General features: G+C 41.6%; 1 protein-coding gene across 3 annotated transcripts; it reads left to right on the top strand.

The window, feature by feature from the left end:
• Positions 1-210: 210 nt before the first annotated feature.
• LOC311056365 (dynamin-2-like) lies at positions 211-27434 on the top strand. 3 transcript variants are annotated; one of them, XM_084072934.1, is made up of 20 exons: positions 211-648; positions 4270-4343; positions 5463-5612; positions 6192-6395; positions 7645-7743; positions 7998-8158; positions 8640-8782; positions 9105-9240; positions 9500-9567; positions 11262-11400; positions 13619-13705; positions 14170-14240; positions 14775-14829; positions 16363-16473; positions 22263-22372; positions 22568-22679; positions 23066-23233; positions 23901-24127; positions 24604-24849; positions 26065-27434. In XM_084072934.1, exons 1-20 carry the CDS (start codon positions 488-490, stop codon positions 26129-26131), a joined length of 2589 nt encoding a protein of 862 aa, XP_083929060.1. In that variant the 5' UTR covers positions 211-487; the 3' UTR covers positions 26132-27434. The 3 variants fall into 3 exon arrangements, with proteins under 3 accessions (XP_083929060.1, XP_083929059.1, XP_083929058.1); XM_084072933.1 differs by lacking the exon at positions 11262-11400 and adding an exon at positions 10142-10280; XM_084072932.1 differs by lacking the exon at positions 11262-11400 and adding an exon at positions 10142-10280 and having other exon boundaries at positions 26062-27434.
• The last annotated feature ends 340 nt before the right edge of the window (positions 27435-27774 follow it).

Here is a 27774-nt window from a genome sequence, read left to right as displayed (position 1 = left end):
TCTTCCAGATGCCAAACTCGGCAAAGGGAATAATAAGTGTGTTCATGCATTATTTAAAAATAAGTCTGACTGACGACTATGATCTCCTGGTGAAATAGACCTACATGATGTGTAACTCCATACATGACAGGCATTGTACTGGACCAATGGAAGGAGAAATACCAAAAGGAGGAGCCACACAATCTCCGGCGGAGGCTGGATGTCGCCTGACCGGATGATGACAGAAGTTTAGTCTAATGTAGTTTTTGCATTCTGTAGTCTAGTACCAAGTAACACATATTTACTGCAGGGGTGACTGTGGTCTTGACTGTGAATACTAATTCACTCAATCAAATAGTAGACAGCGAAGAGCCTCGGTTCCAACTTTTGGTTTTTGGTTGGAAGGATCAGAGTGAAGCGCAGATCCAGCTGTCTGTCTCTTCACCGGCTGGGCACTGAACCGACAACCGAGGACAGGAGAGCCCAGTGGGCCGATCGAGGTGCCGCGATGGGGAACCGGGGGATGGAAGACCTCATTCCCCTCATCAACAAGCTCCAGGACGCCTTCAGCTCCATCGGACAGAGCGCCAACTTAGACCTGCCACAGATAGCGGTGGTCGGCGGCCAGAGCGCAGGGAAGAGCTCTGTCTTGGAAAATTTCGTCGGGAGGTTTGTTTAATTTATCATGCACTGGGATCAATGGGGGGATCAATAATGTTTTGTTTTTGACTATGCTTGTGTTTGTTGTTACTTTCTTCCTTGGTTGCAAACGGCGACGGTTGTTGCGTAAAAGTCGCCAGCTAAGCACTTGGTTACTTTACGTCCATATAGCGGCTCACCGTTCGGTTTTTTCCAACGAATTCTTTCCGTTCATGAGTGTTGCCAGATTCTGCGAGAGAAATAAGCAACCAGGTGTATAAAAACAAGCCCCAAAAGAGGCGAGCCCTTCTCCCTTTAAACATAATATTGGCTACATTGGCTAAAAATAGAAGAAGAAACATTTTAACAACACAAATCTTGTATGGGGGTGGGGGTCTCTGGCATAAAATGTTTTCAGATGGGGGTCCGCAGGGCGGCGCAGACAAATATACACTAATTTGGGGGTCCTTGACCTGGAAATGAAACAACATTAGGAAACAAGCCCAAAATAAGCAACTACACTTTAGAAAACAACTAAGCCCAAAAAAAAGCAATCCGCAACAACCACCAATATTTACAAGCAACTTTACAAAAAAATAAGCACAACGTCGCTTATAATAAGTGGACATGGCAACACTGTTCGTGAGCCGTGGTATTCACCAACAGATGTTGCGCGCTTTCTTTTTACGCTGACGCGGAGAGAAAAAAAATGTGGAAAAGTCAGAGGAGGGGGGCGTTGTCAGTACGGTTGATGCCACCTCCCCTGAACTGTCACACTGCTTTAACCCCTTTGAAATGCTATTATGCCAGCAGTGGTGTAAAGTAACTTAGTACATTTACTCAAGTACTGTACTTAAGTACAATTTTGAGGTACTTTTACTTTACTGGAGTATTTCCAAATGTCAGTACTTTCACTTCTATCTCAGAGGCAAATATTACACTTTTACTACACAACAATTATTTGACTTAAGTCAAATACCTTAAGTTACTAGTGACTTTATATATTATGATTATTTTTTTTTAAATACATTAACCACTTCAGCCCTTCAAAATAGCCGATCTACAAGCTCACAACATGTCACGATGCAACGCATTGTGAGCTTGTAGATCTGCTATTTTCAAAAGATTTTTATACATTTTATACATTTGAAAACTTGTGAAATGGGACATTCTGCATAAGTACTTTTACTTTTGTACTTTAAGTATGTTTTGATACCAATACTTTTGTACTTTTACTTAAGTACATTTTTAATTCCGGACTTTTACTTTTAACAGAGTATTTCTACATTGCAGTATTGATACTTTTACTTAAGTAAAAAATATATAGTGCTTTTTCCACCACTGAATACCAGGCATCAAATTTGTCTTTTTCTTTTCTTTGCATAATAGGAGTAATATCCACCTGTTGCTCTCATTTGTTTATTGTTCAGCGGCAGCCTGGGTTTACATATTCAAATCATGTATTACAACTGACAACATTTGACTATAATATAGTCAAATTTATTTTAACATTATTAAAATAATGTAATGACTTGATGTACAGTCAAACGTAAAGCATAGTAGGGTTTAAAGTAAAGTAAGCTCAGGCCAAAATCATGCATTGGGAGTGCCATAGCTTAAAGTGCACCCAATGATTTGTATTGCCTATTACATCCTGTCAAACATTTACAAAGCTCAAGGAGAAAGACTTTGGTTGTAAATACGTCTTTGTTGCTTTCTCAGTACACAGGCTTTGCCAGGCCAGGACAATGTCCTACTTTCATTTCTGAGTCATATCAAAGATTGTGGAGTGGTTCAATACTGTCATTGTGCACCCATGAATTATGTATTTCACTTATAGGACTAAACTAGTGCAGTTTCAATGTGATGGATTCCCACAGTTTGACTTTACCCAACACGTTAAAAGCAAGTGGGATGAATAGGCAGTTGTTAACCACTTGAACTCTTTATTGAGCGGAGTCCACCAGCGGCCTATACCGACTTCTACTGTTGAAATGTAAAAGTGAAACTAAGCTTGCAGTAATATTTTATTTAACTCTGCCATGTGACCCATGGCCATGCAGTCAGATAGAGACAGAGAACCCACAGGTGTGGGTTTCAAGAAAACAACCTTGTCCTTTGGACGCTGTGCTGCTGTGGGCCTAATCTACATAGCTTTGGCAATATGGCTTTTAATAGGACGTGTCATAGGACTACTTTTAACCACTTTCAACCTTGTGTCCCTATTTTGGACATGTTATTATAGGAGAAATGGTTCCAAATCTTTCCAAATCTTTCAAAAATAATGAAAATAGCCAATGTACAAGCTTACAACATGTTGCATGCATCACAATGCATTTTGCACATTTTGTGCTTATAGATTTAGTTTTCCTTTGCTATTTGATTTACAACAAAGTATAATAGGGCAACTTACTTACATTAAGTGGATAAGTAGTCTACAGGTGTTCCCTAACTATTAAGAGTGAGCACTAATTCACACAGTAAAATCCTTAATTTGGACCCCTACATGTCCATTTGGTTACATTTGTACACCGTCAGACAGTGTTACAAATGGATAAATGAACACTGAGGATTTTATTGTAAACTTTCCAAAGCGAAACTCTTTTTTTGTTGCCCTAAGCGAGAGGGAATGTTGTTGATGGCTGAATGTTTTTCTCATTGCCTTTGTCCCCGCGTCTCCCTAGTGGCATGTTGAGGAGACAGTAGCAGCATTGATGGGTTGTCATGAGTGATGTCACCAGCTGCAGTGTGTATATGACATGCTCGCTTCCAGAGGGAGCTGCTGACTTCATTTCTTCATGTTTGTTTATTGTTTTTCCCCCCGGTGTATGAGATGAAAACTCTTCTATTCTGCTGTGAGGTGTATTGTTGTATTCATCTTGTGCTTTCCAGTAAGTCAGAGGAAGAGGTGAGGAACGTGTACAACCATCACTGTTGTGCAACATCCTGCCTGCCCTGTCAGCAGTGGACTGTGTGTGTGTGTGTGTGTGTGTGTGTGTGTGTGTGTGTGTGTGTGTGTGTGTGTGTGTGTGTGTGTGTGTGTGTGTGTGTGTGTGTGTGTGTGTGTGTGTGTGTGTGTGTGTGTGTGTGTGTGTGTGTGTGTGTGTGTGTGTGTGTGTGTGCGCGCGCGTGCGCGTGCGTGTGTGCGTGCGTGTGCGTGCGTGTGCATGCGCGCGCTCACACGTGTTAAACTGAATCTATACACTCTAGACACTTCCTCGTTTGTTTCCCGTAGCCTTGTTGATCTGTAAAGCATCCAGACATACATGGCCAGACTTTCTCATTGCCCGAGGAGATGTATGGCCAACCAACCACATGGAAATGAATCATGGTTCCAGTGAATGGGCAGACTTGTTAATACTGTGTACTTGGCTGGACGCTGACATGATTATTATGCATCATGAGTTCAGACATCTCTGCATAGAATAATGGCAAAGTGCTCATTTGTGTGTCAGTTACATCAGGACAAAACTACTAGATCGAAATGTTAATGATTCCAGCTCTTTATAATTTGATGAAATTACAGGAGATGTCTGAAATGTGCTGCTGGTTGTATATGCAAATTAGGTGTAGGTGTAAAATCACAATGTGTGTGTGTGTGTGTGTGTGTGTGTGTGTGTGTGTGTGTGTGTGTGTGTGTGTTCCTCACAGAGACTTTTTGCCGAGAGGAAATGGTATTGTCACCCGTCGCCCACTTATTCTACAGCTGGTCAACAATAAAGCAGGCAAGTACACACAAACAAACACACACACACACACACACACACACACACACACACACACACACACACACACACACACACACACACACACACACACACACACACACACACACACACACACACACACACACACACACGTCTCTCCCTCTCTCTCTTAGAGAAAAGGAAGGGAAGTCCGCACACTTAAGCTCCCAGTTCAAAAATATATTTGCGTTGTGTAACCTTAATACATTTTTCAACTGGGAGCTTAAGTGTGCGGACTTCCCTTCCTTTTCTCTAATGTACGTATTGTTGTTCAGCACCTGATTATGTTTTTTTGGGATGTGCTCTATGGACTCTATGTCTGTCTGTCTGTCTGTCTGTCTGTCTGTCTGTCTGTCTGTCTGTCTGTCTGTCTGTCTCTCTCTCTCTCTCTCTCTCTCTCTCTCTCTCTCTCTCTCTCTCCCTCTCCCTCTTGCACACAAGCCCATGTGCAATCGTAAACAAACAGTCAAAGTGTATCACTCCAAATTTACACCACTGTAATACCGCTGTTGTTTTTCCACTAAATGGGTGTGTACAATTTGAAACAACCATGTCACCCTTGTGTGTCACCTAGTCCACACCTATTTCAGACCACAGCACGTCTCACGTTGGTTGCTGCACAGTGGCAGCGGAGAAGTTGAACTTTTCTCAACTTTGACGGGAAACAGGGAATGCTCCTCACCATAGGCAGTGCATGAAACCTCGCGAAATACCACTGCTGGTGTGAATTCACTAACAAGCTGCAACGTGCTTGAGATGCCTGTAAAGCCTGACTTGTACTCATGCAACCATATATAAATCACCCTTAAGGTTTTGCTGTAACGCACAGCTCTCACCACTGTCTCCCACTTCACATACCATCCACATACCATTAATACCATCCCTGCCCCACTCCTCCCTATCATCCCGTCTATTACTCATTGCATCTGTCTCCTTCCATCCCTGTCTAAAGCCTAATTTATACAGTACTTTGTCACACGATCAGTGACAGAAAGAACAGACTTTCAAGCTAACGTCCCAAGTTAACGCATCGGTAGTTGGTTTGAAAATGAGTCATGTGATGAAGTATGATCGATGCTTATTTCTGTCTCCTTGTAGAGTACGCTGAGTTCTTGCACTGTAAGGGCCGCAAGTTTGTGGACTTTGATGAGGTCCGTTTAGAGATCGAGGCGGAAACTGACCGGATGACCGGGTCCAACAAGGGAATCTCCCCCGTCCCCATCAACCTGCGTGTTTACTCCCCAAATGGTACACACACACATGCACACACATGTTGTAATACTAAATCTGTTGCTGCTGTCTATGTACAAAGTGATGCAGGTGTTGTTATGTATTACTATTGTGGTTATCTGTGACATGATTACAACATAGATGTACTTTGCAATTCTGGTTGACTGACAAGCTGGTTTCACAGACAGTAATACATGCAATTAAATGGCATATTCAGTTTAGCTCATGCCTACTTCGCAAGCCAATGTGAACAACAGATCCAACACATGCAACATTGCATCACAGTACAATGTATTGTATTTCACAAGGCATTGTATTTTACATTGTGTTTTACACTGTAAAAGGCGATGCCATCACATGCATTATACAGTATTTTAGACTGCATTATACAGTATTTTAAACTGCATTATATTTGACATTGCATTGTATTTGACACTGCATTGTATTTGACACTGCATGCATTGTATTTGACACTGCATTATATTTTACTGTCAAATACACAAAACATCTTCTGCTGACAAGGTGTCACATCCTTTTTGCGAAGCTTCATTAATCTGATTTCCGCTCCCTCTTTCCATCTCTGTTCACCCTTAACAGTGCTGAACTTGACCCTGATCGACCTTCCGGGAATGACCAAGGTGGCGGTCGGGGACCAGCCGGTGGACATTGAGCACCAGATCAGGGAAATGCTGATGCAGTTCATCACCAAGGAGAGCTGTCTGATCCTGGCTGTCACCCCGGCCAACATGGACCTGGCCAACTCCGATGCACTCAAAATATCCAAGGAAGTGGACCCGCAGGGTAAGGCCTGAGCTATACTTAGCTGCTCGAAGCTGTCCTCAGTGTCCGCAATATTGTAGATTGGCTATTTTTGGTGTGAATTTAAGTATAGATCGGTCTGGATCTGGCTATTGATACCATCCATTCTTCAATATGGACTCCCATGGATTTTTCAAGCTTTGATTTTGATTATTGTTCTTCTAACGGGTAATCTTACAATTCATTATTTACTTGTTATACAATACATTTTCCATTTGCTTCCTGCTTCCTTGTTTCCCCCGTAGGCCTAATTGTAACTATTCAATCTGAGTGTAATTTGAAAATAGTTTCAAGAATATTCGGTTTCTTTTAACACCCAAAATTTTATCAAAATATAGACCAGCAGGCAGTGCTGAATGCTGGAGAAAATGTACAGAACTGGAAGCAAATCATACACACATTTTCTATTTGTGCCCAAAATTGAAAAGGTTTTGGGAGATAGTAAAAATAAATATAATAAATACATTTTCCTTAAGAAAACCCATACACCCAATCAATATTTTATTAGGTATTATTCCATTAGAAATACACAGGGAGGGAGATAAATATCTGTATACAATACTACGTATAGCTGCCTTAAAACAAATCACACGTTGGAAAATAACTGTTGAAAATATTAAAGAGATGGAAAGAATTAATTACAAAATGAGAAACCGTGAAGATGAATTTGAAAGAAACTGGAGAAAATGGGACTCAGAAATACATGAAGTGTAAAGTGTAAAGTGTTTTACCTTCTTTGTATTAATTTCTGTTTGTATATGCATTTAAAAAAATGAAATAATAAATGATGCAGGATGAATTAAACAAGTAAAGAGAACTTGTAAGATAATGAAATCAATAACATGAAATGTAATGTACAAACCTGCAATAAAGTATATATATATATAAAAAAAAAAAAAAAAGAGAATATTCGGTTTCAACCCATTTAGACCTGAGGCCGATTAAAAAAATCTGCCTCGGATTCTAAATCCTGACCGAAGTTTTCTGAAAAACCTTTTCATTCAAAAACATAAATACAAAACATATGTTGCTATATGTATAGCAACAGCTAATGTGACACAGAGTGTTCCCGGCTTGAAAGGTATAACAACGTTCCAGGTCTAAATGGGTTAATCAGTTTGATCAGTAACATGATGTAATTAATTGATTTGTCACTGAACTTGCCTACCTGGTTATATACTGTATGAGTTGAGTTAGCACAGAAATTACATATTTAGTATTTTGTCTCCAGGCTTACGGACCATTGGTGTGATCACGAAGCTGGACTTGATGGACGAGGGGACAGATGCACGAGACATCCTGGAGAACAAACTGCTGCCACTGCGCAGGGGTGAGACTGAGACACACGCACGCACGCACGCATGGACATTATCATTCATATCTTCTTATGTTTATGGTCCTCTGTAATGTTAGGTATTATGTATATGTAGGGACAGTAGAATAATAAACAGTAGTACTAACTGTCTCTGGCCACTCCTCTACATATTCCGCATTCAGTTTGCTACCCAGTGCACAATCTGCCAGTGGCCTTTCCTTAATTTACCTTCCTTGATTGAACTGTGTGTGTACTACTGCCCCCTACAGGCTACATAGGAGTGGTGAACCGCAGTCAGAAGGATATTGATGGGAGGAAAGATATCCGTGCTGCTTTGGCTGCAGAGAGGAAGTTCTTCCTGTCGCACCCTGGCTACAGACACATGGCTGAACGTATGGGCACACCACACCTGCAGAAGCAACTCAACCAGGTAAAGGCTGATTTACACCTGGTAGTCACATACCGAAAATAACACAGAAACAAGCTTGTGAGCTTGTAGATCTGCTATTTTCGGTGCGTGACACGGCATACAAACGTATAAATGTGGCATACGGCGTGCACCACACATACACACACACACGCACACACACACACACACACATAATCACACACTCATACGAATTTGAAAGATTTATTTATGTCCACATCGTGGCAGATGTGAAATGTACACAATCACAATGCTGATATTTGTTCGACAAAGCCGGATCGACATATCCGACATAATTATGTATATGCATTTTAACTTGCTCTGATGAAGGCCTTGCTCCGAAACACGTCAGATTAAAAATGGTAAACTGAGACCTGTATCTGACGTTTATTTTGGAGTGCCGCTTTTTTCCATTCCATTGTGGATTATTTTTTTACCCTATGTTGTCTAACTCTTGATCTTTCTTCACTTTTTCCCTCCTCAGCAACTGACCAATCACATCCGTGACACGTTGCCAGGGTTACGTAACAAGCTGCAGAGCCAGATGCTGTCCCTGGAGAAGGAGGTGGAGGAATACAAGAACTTTCGCCCCGATGACCCCACACGAAAGACCAAAGCACTGCTTCAGTCAGTACATACACATTTGAATGCTTTATTTGAATCCACAAATACAATATTGTCTAACTTTACAGGGAAACAAATGTAACAGGGTTAGACAATTCATGGACACCTAAGGGAATATATATAGCACCCTCTCCTCCACACAGCCTTTGTTATGCCAGCAATGTTCAGGCCATTCATGGTAAGTTTATGTACACGTTCCAGACTTCCAAATATGAGTATGCAGAGTCTACATCTGTACCCAAGTGAACTTAACATGCACGTATACACGCACTCACAAACAAATGCAAAAAGCTAAATACATTTTCCTCCTTGTAACATGGTACAGGATGGTGCAGCAGTTCGGCGTGGACTTTGAGAAGTGCATTGAGGGATCTGGAGATCAGGTGGACACCTCCAACTTGTCTGGTGGAGCCAAGATCAACCGCATCTTTCATGAGCGCTTCCCCTTCGAACTCGTCAAGGTAAAATGTAGCATGCTTTGTAATTCTATGAGGTCCTAACATTTAAGACATACGGTATGTGCCAAACATGCATATATAATACTGTATGTGTTATTGTAATTTACAGTGTACTGTATGTGCTGGTGTATGTATATGTGCTTAGTGTGCATATTTGCACAACATTTTGAAATTGTGTGTCTGCACTGTGTGTGTGTGTGTGTGTGTGTGTGTGTGTGTGTGTGTGTGTGTGTGTGTGTGTGTGTGTGTGTGTGTGTGTCAGATGGAGTTTGATGAAAAAGAACTGAGGAAAGAGATCAGCTACGCCATCAAGAACATCCATGGAGTCAGGCAAGTTGACAGAAAAACACATCACTCTTTTTATACACTGGCTCTCGTCATCTTTGTGTCTGCCAGTCTGTCTGTTTCTGTGAGCTTGTTTGTGTGTCTGTCTACCCCTGCAAAGTGATACAGTGTCACTCTGTGCTCATCTTGTCTGGCTATTTCTCCATGTTTTTCACATTTTCTAAACTGCCCTCAATTTGTTCTTCTCGCAGATTGCTTACCTTCATGCCTGTCACTTATCCTGTTTCCATGTCTTCCTGTCTGTCTCTGTCTTTCTCTGTCTTTCTCTGTATTTCTCTGTATCTCTGTATCTCTCTTCGCTACCTCTCTTGGTCTGTGTCATTGCCTGTTCACTCCGTCCTTGGTGTCCTGTCCCTTTGAACTAAACAGCTTTGCCTCTCCATCTGTGTGCCTTTCTCCTCTCGTACATCTTTCCCTCGTCTCCTGCTCCATGCCTCCACCAGTCTGTGTGTCCGTCCACCTGTCATTACGTCCTTTAGGACAGGCCTGTGCACCCCAGACCTGGTCCTTCTCCATGTCTCCATCTGTCCGTGTGTCTGTCTGTCGTTGCGTCCTTCAGGACAGGCCTGTTCACTCCAGACCTGGCGTTTGAAGCTATAGTGAAAAAGCAGATCATTAAGCTGAAAGAGCCCTGTCTGAAATGCATCGACCTGGTCATCCAGGAGCTCATCAACACAGTCAGACAGTGCACCAATAAGGTATTACGGCATGGTCAACCGCCCCCTTGCCTGCCCGGCTGCCACAACCGAACCTTAGAGCAGTGATTCTCAAACGTTTTTTATTTCAAGGCCCCCCGGTTTGGTCTGCATTAGGCCACGGACCCCCATTACGCTGAGAGTGTACAAATGGAACCAAATGTACCCATAAGGGGTACATTTGGTTCTATTTGTACGCTCTCTTGAGTTACATACCCATAAGGGTCTATTTGGTTCCTAACTATCAATCATTTAGCTGGGGACCCCCTGGAACCCCCTCAAGGACCTCCGGGGGTCCCCGGACCCCATTTTGAGAACCACTGCCTTAGAGCTGCCATATTGATGCCCACCAGTTAAGATGGGGAACCTAATTTGTTCGCCTCTGTTCTCTACTGTTGGGCATCGTTACAGCAAAACCCTCGGTGTGAATGAGTGTACAAATGGACCCACGTGAATGGGTCCATTGTGGCTCAATGACTGTGTCTCAGTGTATTGGTGTGGTGTTTCTGGTGGGGTGTTAGTGTAAAAACACATGGGCTACTTTCCCCTCCTTTTTCTAAGCTACAGGTCGCCACTGTGAGAAGTGGAAGCATGCACTTCCACGAACGCATGCGCGCATGCACGTGCGCACCCACACATTGCACACACATCGAAATGTATGCGCCGCTCATTGTAATTCTGTTTTTGCGAGGTAGATTTCTTTTAAGCAGTTCCTGGCTGCTAAGCGTTTTGGGATACCTGCAAAGTTTAGTAGAATTAACTTGACCTAAATGCCTATGTTTTTTTGCTATGTTGCTGGATTCTTCTGTTCTCATGTTCCTCATTCTTGTCCTTTAAACTTTGTATCATTCCCTCCCTTTTCAAACCATTCCAACCGGTTCTGGCTTCCCATTTTTCCATTCCTTTCCTGTACTCTTCACCGTGACCACTTCCTTCTCCCTCACCTTGCATTAAAACTCCAACTCCCATGATGCCTCACCACAGGACAGGCCTGTTCACTCCAGACCTGGCGTTTGAGGCCATAGTGAAAAAGCAGATCATTAAGCTGAAAGACCCCTGTCTGAAATGTGTTGACCTGGTCGTCTGTGAGCTTGCCGCACTGATCAGGAAGTGCTCTGAAAAGGTAAACGGGTACAACAGAGTGGTAGAAAACATAGATGTAAGAAGAGGGACAGAAAGGCTTACTTAAGGGGGATATTTCACTTTCATACATGTTTGGGATAATTTAAAATCAACTCTGGCTTTTGTGTTTCACCCGAGTTTTTAAGTTGCTTGTTCCAGTGTTTAGAAACATTAGATATTTGATATAAATGTTATCTGACACGCCCCCTTCCTATAGAAACCCATTATAACTTTAAACTCCATTTTAACCATGATAGATTCATCGAAAACACCCGCCCTTGATTCTGGTGACTGATATTGTCCTCCTAATGCGTAAGGAGGCTGTGTTTTTCAATTACTTTTTTCATGTATTTGTATTTGTTGATAATGAAAAGAATAAAATGGAAAAAAGGACAATATTAGTCACCAGAACCAAGGACGGGTGTTATCAAGGAATCTAACATGATTAAAATGTTTGAAGTTGCAATGGGTTTCTATGGGAAGGGGGCGTGTCTGATAAAATGAATATCTAATATCTAAATACTGAATCAATTAAAAAACTTCCTGGGGTGCTCACAAAAGCCTGAGTAGACGATAAAATGACATGATAACGATAAACATGTTTGAAAGTAAAATATCCCTTTAAAGGCAGCCAGAGCAAAGGGAATGCAGGCCATAGCAAAGCATTGATAAATGAAAAGGGAAGAGACGTAAGAAAGCAAGTTGAAACAAGCATCAAAGACAAATGGCAGATATCTAACTCACACTGTATAGTGCTTTAACCCCATCACCTCTATCCCTGGGCAAGGTTATTATAATTTAGCATTTTTCATTCACATTTCTTTTTACTTTTTGTTTTCAATTTCAGTTTAGTTTTGATTTATAGCAGGTTTCTAGTTTAGTTTAGTTTTTATTTTGTGAAAATTCTTAGTTTGAGTTTAGGTTTGAATAGTTTTGGTATTCATTTTAGTTTTCTATTGTAACATGGGGTAGCTAGGGGGAAATTCAAAAAGCTCACAAAAATAGCAGAAGCTTTGTGAGATCTGCTTTTATTTAAAGAATATTGGAGACTGTCAGCCTACAACTAAGGACATTTTGTCTATGACTTTAGTTCATTTCAGTTAATTTTGTAAAGACAAAATACGGTTTCAGTTAGTTATCGTTTTTTGGTTCTCATAGTTTTTTTGTTGCTTTAGTTAACTATAATAACCCTGTCCCTGGGTGGTTTGTTTAAAAGGCTTCATTCACCCCTCACTTGCTACCCATCTCACTGCAGCCGAGAGGTTGCCCTTGTGTTGGTGTTCAGCTAACCAATCCAGAAGGCGCCCCTCCCCCCTGATTGTGCACCCCCACCCAATGGCATTCCTACCAACCCCTCACACCCTGCCTCACTTATCCAATGAGATCTCCATAATTACTCACAAATATGAAAAGAAAATGCTGCTTATAAGTTTCACTACCACAAGAGTCTTTCACCTTGTGTTGTCGAGGAGGAAAGGTATTCTTTTGTGTGTCTGTCTTTGACACCTTTTCCTTGCACCTGTGTTATTGTCCCTGAAACACATCAAATAACCTCCCACCCCTACTTTCTCCAATCTTCACCTCTTCATATGACCCATCAACAAACTCATCTTCATTTTCTGGACTCATTTTTTCAAGGCTCCTTTTTCTGATCAATGGAAATCCACTATCAGCTTGAGCTAAACAACCAGCTGGTCTGTAGCTTAACCACTTAAGCCCTATTTCAAATAAATTGTAAAAAAGTGTTGATCTGCAGTACGTCGAGAGCTTTCACTACTTCTGAGACATTTCTGTATTAATTGACAGATTTCACCAGTTTGAAAGTGGTTTAAATACTAAATACACTTATTTTAAATATTTATGTTTCGAGCTGCTTTGCACAAATAAATCCACAACTGTGGTTAGATCTCAGTTCAGCATTACAGAATATCCTCCTCATCTCAAGCTAATAGTGGAATACTGCATCCCTGAATACTTAGCAATCCCTGATGCTTGCCTGTCTGCACAAAGGAATGACTTGCATGTTCTTGTGTTAATGTTCACCGTCTCACTGGGTGGGTATTGCTTTCTTAGTAGTGTTTTGGTGCAACACTGTAGGCATGCATGAGTGTATCATGTAGTGTCAGTACCTGCAGCTGTGTGTGTGTGTGTGTGTGTGTGTGTGTGTGTGTGTGTGTGTGTGCGCGCGTGCGTGTATGTGTTTGTGTTTGTGCCTGCAGCTGAACTCATACCCAAAACTGAGAGAGGAAACAGAGAGAATTGTCACTACTTACGTCAGAGAGAGAGACGGCAAGACCAAAGACCAGGTGGGTGTGGGAGTGTGTGTGTCTCTGTATTTTAGGGCTGCAGGAGATGATCGCAGTTTTGACTGCAATATTGTGAACATTTACATTATTACACTTATATAACCTTATTTTCTAAAACACAGTGGCCTACAACAATTAAAATGAATACATCAACATATAGCAATTTAGCCGCTTAAAAAAAACTGGCTGAAGCACCCAACAGTTTGGTTGTGTTTATCTAGCACTGATATACATTAGTTCTCCATAAGAAGCGTCTGTAATGGCTTATTGGCATGTAAAAAGGAAATGATACTATCAAAATCGCAGTCTTGTGTGCTTTATGTGCACATGCTCTGATAGTAATTTCAATGTCATTGTCTCGGCCTGTGTGTGTGTGAGCAAGTGAAAGAGCTAGGGAGGCATGTTGTATTTGCATGTATGCCTGCGTAACAATTGCTAATCACCTCATGTTTTGGCTGAGGCAGGTTCTGCTGCTGATTGATGTTGAGCTCTCCTACATCAACACCAACCACGAGGACTTCATTGGTTTTGCCAAGTAAGACACCTTCATCATAGAACGATATTCAAGATTACGGAGAACTCTAGAGTGCATATCCATAATAAAATCCCTTCAGGGTCCATTTTTACACTTTCAGAGTTAAATGAACACATGATTTGAGTATAGGCATTGTACAAGTATGAGCTGGTTTTGCTACCAGGTAGTCCCTCATTAGATTGCTATTATGAGAAGCAGCTGTACTCTGAGTTGAGAACCACTGATCTGTGCTATTTACTGAATAGTTTTAGAAATGATTTTTAGATTTTGCCTCGGTCTCGCCCCTTCCAACAGCTCAGACCTTTTAATTCCTTATGAACAAGAGCATTGCTTAAGATCATCTGGCATGGCCCTTCTGGCTGTTCCAAAATCTAAAAGACGGATAGGAAGGACTCCTAGATTGTGTAACAACTTGCCCGTGGATATTAGGCTTGATAACTCAGTATTCTTGTATTTTTATTTTCATTATTTGTTTCAATATTTTACTAATTATTATTATTTGAATGCTATGTACTTGTAATGTCCCTCCTGCAGTGCCCAGCAAAGGACAGCAGCGAACGCCAGCAAGAAGAGGGTTATGCCTAATCAGGTATTTGATACTCCTCATATTAAACAAACCCATACGATTCATGGCAGTCCCACACTCACTCCTTGTGCAATGGAGTCATTCTATTCAATTCAGTTTTATTATAGTACTGAATCACAACAAGTTGTCTCAAGACACTTTACATATAGAGCAGAGACCCGACGTTGTCCCCCCAAATCTGATGAAGAATTTTTGCGATGGTGGCAGAGAAAAACTCCCCCTCAAGAAACTTCAGGCAGAACCAGGCTCTAGGTTAGGCGGCCATCTGCCTTGACCTTTTTGGGGGAGGAAAGAGAGAGGGAGAGACAAGAGAAAGAGAGGGAGAGACAGAGAGAGAGATACAAGCAATAGTAGCAACAACAATAACAGTTGTTGAGAATAGAAAAAACAAGAATGATGTTGAGCTACAGTATAGACAGGTCTTAATGGGACATGAATGTATACAATAATAAAAATGGGCATGGATGGTACATGAAACGACTCATATCAATTCAAGAGGGAGAGAAGAAGAGAGGGTGGAGATGGACAGGGAAAGGAGGAGGAGAGGAGGGGGTGGGAGAAAGAGCGAGGGGCCATAGGAAGTCCCCCAGCAATCTAAGTCTAACTGGAAGCTTCATCAAAATGGAAAGTTTTTAGTCTAGTCTTAAATGTACAATAGAGAGGGTGTCTGCCTCACGGACCAAAACTGAGAGAAGATTCCACAGTTGAGGAGCCTGATACGTAAATTCTCTTCCTCCTTGTTCTACTCTTAGATATTCTAGGAACCACAAGCAAAGTTGCATACTGAGAGCATGTTGGTGTTCTAGCAGGCTTATAAGGCACAATGAACTCTTTAACATATGATGGTGCCTGACCATTAGTTAAGAGAAGACGTTTTATGTTTTCTTGACAGAGAAAAGAGAGTGTATGACATTCAGCTTCGACAGCCCAGACTGGCATATGAGGGCAGACTAAAATGTCAGCTTACGTATTTGTGCTGTGTGTCTGTCCTTTCTGTCTCCTTGCCCGTCAGCCGGGCGGCTGGATGGATGAAGAGAAGGTGATGTTTTATGAGAGTGTGTCCTTGGTGTTTTTCGTTGCTCTGTGTTTGGGGTGTGATACCATGGGCCTTGTTTTATGGTTGATGAGTATCTCTCTTTGCATATTGCACCACATCATGCACATTTTCAAACACGCATGGTTGTGCTGCTTCTGAATGTTTCATTTAATTTTGCTGACATGTTATTAAAGCGGACACGAAACAGTGAATATGTCCAGAGTATTTCTTCTTGTTTGTGGCGTTTCACACCTTTTTCATTATTTTGTTGTCTTAACCCTATATACATATAGCGAAAATAGCCGATCTGCAAGCTAACGACGCACGCGAGCTTGTAGATCTGCTATTTTCACCAAATGTCCGCCATATTATGACTTGCCCAAAATAGGGACTCTAGGGTCCAAGTGGTTAAATTATTTTAATGATTTACTAATGATTGTGTGGTATGATATGTCAGAGAGTTTAGAAACAGCTTTAAACCGGTGGTGTTTTGTGTTCAGGTGATTCGAAGGGGCTGGCTCACCATCAACATCAGCATCATGAAGGGAGGTTCCAAGGACTACTGGTTCGTCCTGACAGCAGAATCATTCTCCTGGTATAAGGATGAGGAGGTAAGTGTGTGTGCGTGTACGTGTGCGTGTGTGTTTGCATGTGTGTGAATTAGGCTAGTGACAATGGGCCGGATTCATAAAGGGATTTAAGACCATATTTTGTACGTACCGGCATTTAGGACAAGTCGTACATATACACCAGATTCATAAAGATTTTTTGGTCTGTGTTTTGTGCGTCAGGTGCGCACGTTCTCACGTCACCCCCGAGGCAGTCTTGCCAGGGCTGAAATGTGCGTATGTCTTTAGAATGCTTTATTCTTCATGCCAAAATCAATTACAACAGTGGCAAACCTCAAATAAAATATATATGTGCCCAACATTTGTCAACACATATATATAAAAAATAAATGTGAAACGATGTATTGCTTGTAGCCTATGCATAATATAGACATGATGTAGATTCCACCGCTTTTTATTTATTTTCTAGGCTATGAGTCGCATTTAGAGCTGAATTATTAGGTCCCTGAGTGTGTTTGCCAGCGGGCCATCTCAGCCAAAGTGTCACGTAATAATGAAAATAGGCTTCATGCCTTAATGAAACTGCGGAGGGACTGATGCACCAGTGTCCGTGCCGCGGTATTAATTTGTAGGCTAATAGCCTACTGTAGGCTACTCTACTGTATATTGATCACATGAACGCCACACACAACAGCCTAATAAATGTTACCATCTGATGAGGAAACTATAGTGATGAAAGCTGTGTCCAGAAGATCCATTCCCCATTCAGACGTAGGACAGTGATATATTAATCCAAAATTAACTCATTTAATCAATAAGTAATCAATAAGCTCTGGTCCATAATCGTTCCACTTGTATGCCCTGGATTTATTCTCAACATCATCTTTTTACCTGGTAAACGTGAGCATGTTATATCCTTTCCAGGTTATTAGTCTATTATTTGCTGGCGGGGTTAAACCTTGTAAACATTACACATTACGTTCAGCTGATCCATGCAATAATAGCGGGACTCGCTTCCAGACAGATCAGAATGATGTTTCTTTCTCTTTCTTTTGTTTTTTTGTTTACCAGAATGGAGTGTGATGAACAAACATGTCAATATCTGGTCACATCATTGTATCATCCTTGGTAAACATTCAGAAAAAGTAAAGAAACAAGATCCATATGTCAAAAAGCCCACAGCAGAAGGCCTTCAAAGCATACTAAATGTTGCTCAACAGACAGATACAGATGAGATACTTTCCTTAAACAATTATGGTATCTTAGAGCAAACAATACATCAGGCTAATCAAGAAGACTGAGTAGGGTTAATACAACATTGTTTAACATACGGAAAGATTGTTTCATTTGTGGGAAGGCCATACAAGACAAGAACATCTGACATTAAGACTGGGACAGGTACAGTAAGAGTACCAGAGACACGGTCTGTCATGCAGCATCAGAAAGGTTGATTGTACCCGGATGTCTTTGTGTATGATGCATAAAATCTCTAAACTAAATATAGCAGCTGCCAAACTGAAATAAAACATAAATAATCAGAACAGCAGAGTTCCAGAGGGTAGGGGCTGCCACACTGAAAGCTCTATCGCTGAGGGTCCGCTTATTGCTGTGAGGGGTGGTGAGGAGCCCCAAGTCAGAAGACCTCAGGTTCCGCGCTGGGGAGTAATCCTCGAGGAGGTCTGACAGGTACCGTGGGGCTAGAGCATGGAGAGCTTTTAGGTGAGGAGGAGCAGCTTGTAGGTGATGCGGAATTTAACCGGAAGCCAGTGGAGGTGTTTGAGGGTGGGGGTGATGTGCTGCCAGCATTTGGTGTGGATGAGCACTCTGGCAGGTGTAGGAACCGATTTTTAAGTTTAGTATGCTGACATAAAGTAATTGGGTTAATGTGTATTCATTTTGTTAATGTGTTCATTTAATTGATATATGAGTAGTCATTTCTATCCAAACTGGAGGTGAGAGGCAGAAGGGGTGAAAGCTCTCATACTAAGAGGCATGTTATGACTTCAAGCCTGTGTGTTGTCATTCCTCAGAGGGACAACAGAACAGGGTCTCTCCTCCTGTTTCTCTCTCCTTGTTTAAGTAGCTCAACTACTCTGATACGGATTACTTTTTGTACTTATTACTTTGGGTACTTTCTGAGTACCGCCCTGTCTATGTGATACTTTGAGTACTTTGTGGGCCGACCCTTATGTCTTGTGTTGTAATAAATGCTTGTGTGAGTCGGTGTGCAGGCCAGTTGTGATTAGACTTCTGTCAGCACATCTCCTTGTCCGGCAAGTCAAATACTGAGATCTCAAAGTTGTCCGTGTGTGTTTATTCAAATGTGTAATCTGAGCCTAAAGTGTTTGTAAAATGATAAAGCAATCTATCATTTCACTGGCAGGTCTGTCCAGGGCAGATCTGTCCTGTCCAGGGCTTTGTTGGGGAGCCCGAACAAGACACCGTTAGAGTAATCCAGGCGGGAGGAGATGAAAGCGTGGATGAGGGTCTCAGCAACAGAGTCTGAGAGTGACGGCCGGAGTCTGGAAATGTTTTTGAGGTGGAAGAAGGCGGATTTGGTAACATATTTGATGTGGGATCGATAGGAGAGGGTAGAGTCTAAGATGACACCCAGGTTGCAAACCTCAGGGGATGAAGAGATGGAACTACGATCCACATGGAGGAGGAAATCACCAATCCTCTGAAGCTGCGTCTTGGCTGGGACCCATGACCATGAGCTCTGTTTTCTTGCTGTTGAGTTTGGGTAGGTTGGTGGTCATCCAGGTCTTTATTTCGTGAAGGCAGTTGACTATGGACTGTGGAGGTAGCAGAGTGGTTGGTGTAGTGCTGAGGTACAGCTGGGTGTCGTCAACGTAGCAGTGGAAACGTAGACCATGGTGGCGGATGATCTGACCAAGCGGGAGCATGTAGATGGTGAAAAGGATGGGACCAAGTACAGAAGCCTGTGGCACACCATGGTTTACTGGGGCTGGGTGGGAACTGGATCCATTTATGGAGACAAACTGTTGCCTGTTGGACAGGTATGAGTGGAACCAGGAGAGAACGGATCCGGTGAGTCTAAGGTGGGTGGAAAGGCAGTCGAGGAGGATGGAATGGGAGACTGTGTCAAAGGCTGCACAGAGATACAGAAGAACCAGGATACTGATGTGGCCTAAATCAGCAGCCCTGAGGAGATCGTTAGTGATCTTAATCAGGGTGGTCTCGGTGCTGTGGTGGGCTCTGTAGCTAGACTGGAGAGGTTCAAAGAGTTAATGGTTGGACATGTGCTGATGGAGATGTGCAGCTACTGCTCTTTCCAGGGTCTTGCTGAGGAAAGGAAGGTTGGAGATTGGCCGGTAGTTAGCAAAGTCATCAGGGTCCAAACCAGGCTTCTGGACAGGCTCTATTACACTAAATGTAACTTTAAGCTACAGTAGGTCAATCTCCAGCTAGCTGATTAGCTACTTGATTTGACAAGGTCCTTCTCATCCTTTCACTTTCCAAAATATTTGCAATGATTTACCTATCAGTTTATGAAGAAGCCCAAGTAGGCAGGCAATACGATGCAGACAGAGCAGGTGGAGCCAAATACAATAGTATAACCTGTAACCAAATACGTTAAATGATATAAACTCTACAGAATTGAATGACTTGCTGTTATGAGGATAACTTTGCGCATCAAATGGGTTGAGCTTGGTTTACCTCAGTCAGGGTTGCTAAATAATTGTCTCCGCCAGGCCGAAAGGCATGGCGAGAGAGTATGTTTTACCCCCTGTCCGTCCGTCCGTCCGTCCGTGTATGTGTGTGTGTCCGTGTGTCATTCTGTCATTTTGTGGACAGCTAATCTCTGGCACCGTTGGCTTGATTGCAGCGAAACTGTGCACACACACTCCCTGGATGCCAGAGCAGAACCTCTGCTCCAATTTTTTCACATGGGCCTTTTATAGCGCCACCAGGAGGCCGATTTGTGCAAAACACATTTTTGAACAGTACTCCTACAGATTTTGGCCAAAAAATCCCCAAATCGGTACACAGTATCTCTATAGTCATTAAAAAAAACGTCTCATTTCCATTTTCATATTCCATCCTGATTGGCAAAAAATGTCTCTCAAAGTTTGCAGGAGTACTCCGTTTCGAACAAAATGCCTCAAATCATGAACACAGCATTCAATTTCCGTGAAATTTTGCACACACATTCCCATTAGGCCGGGGAAGAAATGCCGTTCGTGTTTTTACCTACAGTATAACTGCACCGATCAGTGTAAAACTTTGTATGCACACTCTCTAGAGGCCAAGAAAAAACCTTTGCCCTGCATTTTTCACATTTGCCTTTTATAGCGCCACCAGGAGGCAGACTTATGTAAAACACATTTTTTGATGTTAAGCCTTCAGATTTGATCAAAATTTCACGCAAATCGGTACACATGATCTCTATAGTCATGTGATCAAGACGGATCTGTTTGATTTTTCATATTCCATCTGATTGGCTAACATTGACATGTTTTGAACAAAATGCAGCAAATCATGAACGCAGCGTCCGATTGCGGTGAAACTTTGAATGCACATTTGCACTACGTTGAGGAACAAATGCCACCCTTTTAACATTGGCCTGTTATAGCGCCACCAGCAGGTCAAATTTAGCAAAACACATTTTTAGAACAAAATGCCTCAAATCATGCATGCAGTGTCCGATTGCCGTGCACGGCCTAGGAAAAAATGGCACCCTTTTCACATTGGCCTATTATAGCGCCACCAGGAGGCCACAATAACCTACCTGACCTGGCGGAGACTTGTGCTCCGAGGAGCACTTTTTCTAGTTCTTTGTAGTTCTACTGTACGCCTGATTTTTTCTTGTTGAAGTTGCATAATATTTTAATTTTTTCTCAACTTTGGGACATTTCATACATTTAGGGACTTCTACTCAAGTGAATTTGCTAACATTTTTCCACCCTTGATAAGTGAATTGAAAATAAAACTAATCTGTGTGATACTGTAGATTTCATTAGGACTGTTTCATGTTTTCCCCATTTGGGACACCATATACGTTTAGTGACATAACTCCATGAGTATTAAAGCTACTTTTACACAATTGATATTGCTGGATTCAGTAGAACCACATCTTTCAAACAAAACATCATATGTCCTGCTATGACAATCCATGTCAGAGTCACTACAAAGTAAAGAGAACATTCTACATAGATTTACATTTCCGCCTATGTAGGTATGTGTTCAAATGACTGTATCTCCTATTTACATTCAGATATTGACATTCAGTCTTTTTTTTAGAATGTAGAGGAATGTCCTGACTTCATTTATGCCAAGTTTTAAACCTGTCAGAGCTTCCATTGTGAATCTACATGAGTTTTTATGCCTCAACCCCCAGACGGCCAGGCATTCTTTTTTGTTTGGGGTGTATAACTTTAGATATCAATTTCACCACTTTTGCAGTAAAATATTTTTACACAACAATCCATTTCATGTATGGGAGGCCTTAGAGATGAAGAAAAACTATGTTGTGTTTGGTTCTACCTCCGGTAGGGGTATCTCTAAAACGAAAGCCCTTTTTGGCTGTTTGTCACAGGCCTAAATGGGTTCAATGGAGTTTGCTCGTCACATGCACCTACAACACAGCTGGTTGCAACATTGCAAGCAGTGAAATTTGTGTTTTCCGATATAACAACGGGTGGGTGTGTGCAGTGTGCACATGTGAATACTTTGGCTTTCAAAATTGGACAGAATGCATAATAATATATTATATGTGCATTATGCATGAATGCATGTGAGTCGTGAGGATTCATACATTTTCCTCAATCAAACAAATGCCTGATGGAGTTGTGTGCTCATTTCCATAGGAGAAAGAGAAGAAGTACATGCTTCCTCTGGACAACCTGAAGCTACGAGACATGCTGAAGGGCTTCATGTCCAGCAAGCATGTCTTCGCTATATTCAACACTGAACAGAGGTGTGTATGGAGTTTCTGTGCGCAAACGTGGCACTAAAGGCAATTCATTGTTCATTTCCCTTTGTTCATATCCTTTTGCCCTGTGTGTGTGTGTGTGTGTGTGTGTGTGTGTGTGTGTGTGTGTGTGTGTGTGTGTGTGTGTGTGTGTGTGTGTGTGTGTGTGTGTGTGTGTGTGTGTGTGTGTGTGTTTTACAGGAATGTTTACAAGGACCTGCGTCAGATTGAACTGGCCTGTGATACTCAGGAAGATGTAGACAGTTGGAAGGCCTCGTTTCTCAGAGCTGGAGTTTATCCTGAAAAAGACCAGGTGCTGAGAAGTTCAGACACACACAAACAAATATGAAAAGAAACCTCTTCTAGATTATTTGATTAATCAAAAAAGTAATCGATACAATAATCTCTAACAAAATAATAGTTGCAGCCCTAATAGCCTCTCCTTCCTTGATTGACTATTCACTCAGCGGCCATTTTGTTCTTACGTCACTCTCTGGGTGGGGAAAACTCACCCTAACTCATATGTAAGAACAAAATAGCCATGTGAATGTATATGGTCAATAGACCCCCCCCCCCAAAAAAAAAAAAACAATACTGACATCTGCTCCATTACGGCTTTCATCTTCCTCATCTGAATGTGTCCTTATGTCCTCAATCTAAACCTACGCCTGCCTCCCATCCCACCACCACCTCCCTCAGACTGACAGTGAGGAGGCGAGTTATCCAGGGGACACTGTGTCCATGGACCCTCAGCTGGAGAGGCAGGTGGAGACCATCCGTAACCTGGTGGACTCCTACATCGGCATCGTCAACAAGTCCATCAGAGACCTCATGCCCAAGACCATCATGCATCTCATGATAAACAGCGTATGTCTTTATCTCTCTCACCCTCTTTACCTCTATCTCTCTCTATCTCTCAACCTCTTTACCTCTCCCTCTCTCTCTCTCACACCCTCTTTACCCCCCTCTCTCTACCTGCCCTTGTTTCTTATGAGCAACTTGCTAACTTGGTTTAGAGCAACTACATACAGTATGTGTGGAAAAGTTATTTTTAACAGTTTCCAGGTCTTGAAAAGTACAATAATTATCGCTACATGTACAGCATATATATCTTGATAGACATGTAGGTATGCATGAAATGTATTCTATTCTATTCATGCATTTAATTCATTGTATGTTTTATGCACGTAGTATATTCAATTGTATGTATGTATGCATTTTCACATACTGTAATATTACTTGTTTATATTTTATTTGCCTTATGTTTGAAGCTATAGAGTGGCATGGCATTTCTTTCAATGCATACTGATAGTAATTGGTGAAAATAACATTTTAAAATGAGTTAGAGCTGAGCCATATACGCATACTCTAGCTATATTTAGTAGTGGACATTTTTCTGTATTGACCATAATTTACTCATACTTGACAGGGTGGGGTTCACCACCACATTGAGTATGAAGTTAGAGCAAAATGGCCACTGTATGGCCATTAGGACCTACTGTTCTCCATTGTGTACCTGTATCAACCCCCCCAGGCTAAGGACTTCATCCACTCTGAGCTGCTGGCGTACTTGTACTCTGCTTCAGACCAGAGCTGCCTGATGGAGGAGTCACCAGAGCAGGCCCAGAGGAGAGACGAGTTGCTGAGGATGTACCACGCCCTGAAGGAGGCCCTGGTCATCATAGGGGACATCAGCACCACCACCATCACTGCCCCCTTACCACCGCCGGTAGATAACAGCTGGTTGGCTAAAAATCCCAGGTAATGCACAGCAATGAACACTCAGACATGTATAGGACTGTGTGTGCGGACAGAAGGCTGAACATAGACATTCTTTTCCAGCTCAGTTCCCAAAACGATTCCAACATGAATACTGTTATTCATGTTATTTATTATTATACTATTTCTTTGGCTATTCAAAAATAGCAGATCTACAAGCTCTGAGTGCCACGCTATGAGCTTGTAGATCTGCTTTTTTTTTTTTTATCGTGAAAATGTGTGCAAATCTTTGAATATATATATTTTTTAAAGCAAACATTTTGTACTCAAATCTTTGCTTCTGGGGGTCCCTGGAACAAAATATTTTCAGATGGGGATCCGCGGCCAAATACATACAATAAAAGAAAAAGTAAATACAATTGAAATATGGTCATACAAGGTTTCTGCCTGACAGAAACGATATCTACAGTATGTTTGGAAATTAAACTCACTGGTGTCCCCTGCCCTCTCTCTCTCAGTCCTCCCCCAGCGTCCCGCGCTGCTCCGGCTACAGCGCCTCCTCCCAGCCGTCCCCCAGCAGTAAGAGGGCCCACTCCGGGGCCTCCGCCCCCTCTCAACCCCTCACCTGCATTTGCCGCACCACCCATCCCTTCCAGACCTGGCGGCCCACTTGGTCAAGCAGACCCCAACAATGGCGCCGCCCCTCCCCTCATACCTTCCAGACCGGCCCGTGTACCCCCAGCCTTGCCCCCAGGCATCCCAAGGTACCCCCCCCCCCCCCCCCACACACACACACACACACACACACACACACAGTCACACTCATCACTCATCATAAATGTACTGTGAAGTTGGTGCTGGTGGTATTAGGGCAACTAATGGATAACACTTGCTCATAAGGTACCCGTAATTAACGCTTAATTTATGATTACTTAATACATTATTTAAGCGTTAATTAAGCATTAATTCATCATTAAATCCTTGTAATTCATCATTAATTAACATCATTAGTTATCATTAGTTAAGCAAAGTTACTTAATACATTATTTAAGCGTTTATTAATCATTAATTCATCATGAATTCCTTGTAATTCATCATTAATTAACATCATTAGTTAATCATTAGTTAAATATAGTTACTTAATACATGAATTACAAGGAATTCATGATGAATTAATGCTTAATTAACGCTTAATTAACCCTTACATAATTTATTATGTAATAATAAATTAAGCGTTAATTACGGGTACCTTATGAGCAAGTGTTACTGGTGCATGAATAGTGATTAAATCTTTCTGTAGAATTATACCTTACTAGACCATACCCGGTCGACGCATCCGTGGGGGGATATGCGCACATGATCTAGCAACCCGGGAGGCGACATTGTTTGACACATAAACGCTAATAAGAAGCTGAGATTTGATGAAATTGAAAAACGGGCTCCACAGTTAAGTTCAGATGGTAATGGTCAATGGCTGTGTGCAAAATCAGAACAATTGGTCCAGCCACTGAGGAGAACCGGGTAGCTTCACCTACCACTACAGACACCTACCACTACAGACAGACAGACAGACAGACAGAGGTTACTAGAATTATAGTAGGATATTGTTATTATATTATTATGTTGTTTATCTTTTGCCGCATAATATGTTCTAACCATCTGAATATCATAGAGTCAAGATGACATAGAACAGGCCTGATATCTATTGTTTTGGGTACAACCTGGTCCCGTGAAACAAGCTAATTCCCCTATTATCTTTATATATAACTCGCCTCTCTCCCTTCCTTCCCGGGAACTACTGTACCTCTACCCTGACTGTTTAATGTACTTCTCCCATGAGCTCATGTATTAAACTTGTATCTTATGATGTGAAGTGTCTCCGACTCCGTTTGCCTCAACAATTACTAATTGATACATAATTCCACGACAATAGCTAATAACCTCGCCTTGCTCTCTCACTATGTGTCTCTCTGCAGCAGAAGACCTCCATCTGCTCCCAACAGACCTACAATCATACGTCCTTCAGAGCCCTCCCTGCTTGACTAAAGACACACACACACACACACACACACACACACACACACACACACACACTTGTGCATTTATATACACACATGCACACTTTCCCCATTGCATTTCTTTATATATTATATTGTACCTCGTCATGCAAACTATGTTTACATGTTGCACATGTTCCTATATTTCTGTTGTGGGGTTTTGAAGTCCTTTTATGTATCTTCTTACTACATCATTGTTGACATTTGTAATCTGAGGCTGTTATACTCGTACTTTCCAGAAGCACCATCTATGAATTTTTGATTGTTTTTTTGTTTTTTGTTTTTAATTATGTTTAACAACCATGAAGTGATCTGCATTTTAGAGTTATGAAAAGGGAGAGAGTAATGAGTTTCTTGACATTCCAGTTGTAAACCAGGAAATCATATTGAACCTAATATTTGCTGACTTTATTTGAATAATGACACCTTTCTGAAAAGAATGTGATGTATAACTTGTCTATGTAAAGGTAATGCTGCACAATTGTTTGTAAGAAAACACTCCTTTTTAAGGTTAATATTTGCATGAAATGTATTAGGTTGTCAGATTTTGGTTAGTTGCCTCAAACACTAATTTACTGGAATTGTTGGCAAATTTTAATTGTTTCCAAGCGCTGATGACTGGAAATGCAAAATGCTGGTTTTGCTCAAATATAAGTGACCTAGCCTAAGTAAGCCTGGCATCTCTAATTTTGCTATGTCATTATAGGCAAAATTCTTCAATAATTTGAAGCAAAAATACATTTAACAATTTCCGAAATAGCACAAATTAAATAGTCCCTATGTGATTATTTGTGAGCTTGTAGATATGCTATTTTCACTGTTGTCTTATGACCAAGTATACTCGTATAGGACTAAAGTGGTTAATTAGTTTGATCACTGAATTTCTTGACTCATTGTCAGCTTAAACTCTGGTTACTTTACTGACCAATCATATTCAGGGCAGAGGAGGAAGTGTTTTTGAGTACATTATTGAGTGTTACAGTTACTGGTGAGCTTACTGTACATTAGCTCAGGTAATTGTGACCTTATCCAGTCAAATCGCCTTTGACAATAGTCTTCAGTAATCAATAATCTCATTGCCTTTCTCCTCCATCATTGTTCCATGCAGTAAAAGTGTGTTCCTTTTCAGAAATTCTTAAACCCTATGAACCAAGTGCCTCTTACATCCAAAGCTGTCCTTATTAATTGAAGCAGTGCTTGAAAAGCCTTAACAAACAAAATACAATGTAAAGGATTCATGGATTACTTCAGGAAGGTGTGTAAAAACACAATAAAGGGATACAACAAATTAAGATTTCTCTATATTCCACTGGCCTTCTATGTGTTCTGATTTCTGTGATTTCTGTGGAGTTCTCTTCTGCAGTCCATCCATGCATCCATCCATCTCTACACATATCCACGCATTGTACACCTGACCTGAGACCATGTTACAGTGTACACATGCAATGTTCCTCACCCTTCTACCTGGTGAGGGGGGCAATGAGTTACTGTATCCCTGCATTAGTCTTTGCCTTTTGGGTTGGCATTAGGTGGGCGATGTTTTCAGGCTTGGATTTTGGAAGCCCTGGGCTACACTCATTCTTGAATCACACACCTCATGTGCTGGGTAGGCCGGAGTTGCCTACCCAGGGC

This window comes from Gymnoscopelus microlampas, assembly GCF_963454915.1.
Source record: "Gymnoscopelus microlampas genome assembly, chromosome: 2".
Classification (NCBI taxonomy): domain Eukaryota; kingdom Metazoa; phylum Chordata; class Actinopteri; order Myctophiformes; family Myctophidae; genus Gymnoscopelus; species Gymnoscopelus microlampas.
This window is presented reverse-complemented; position numbering and strand designations above follow the sequence as displayed.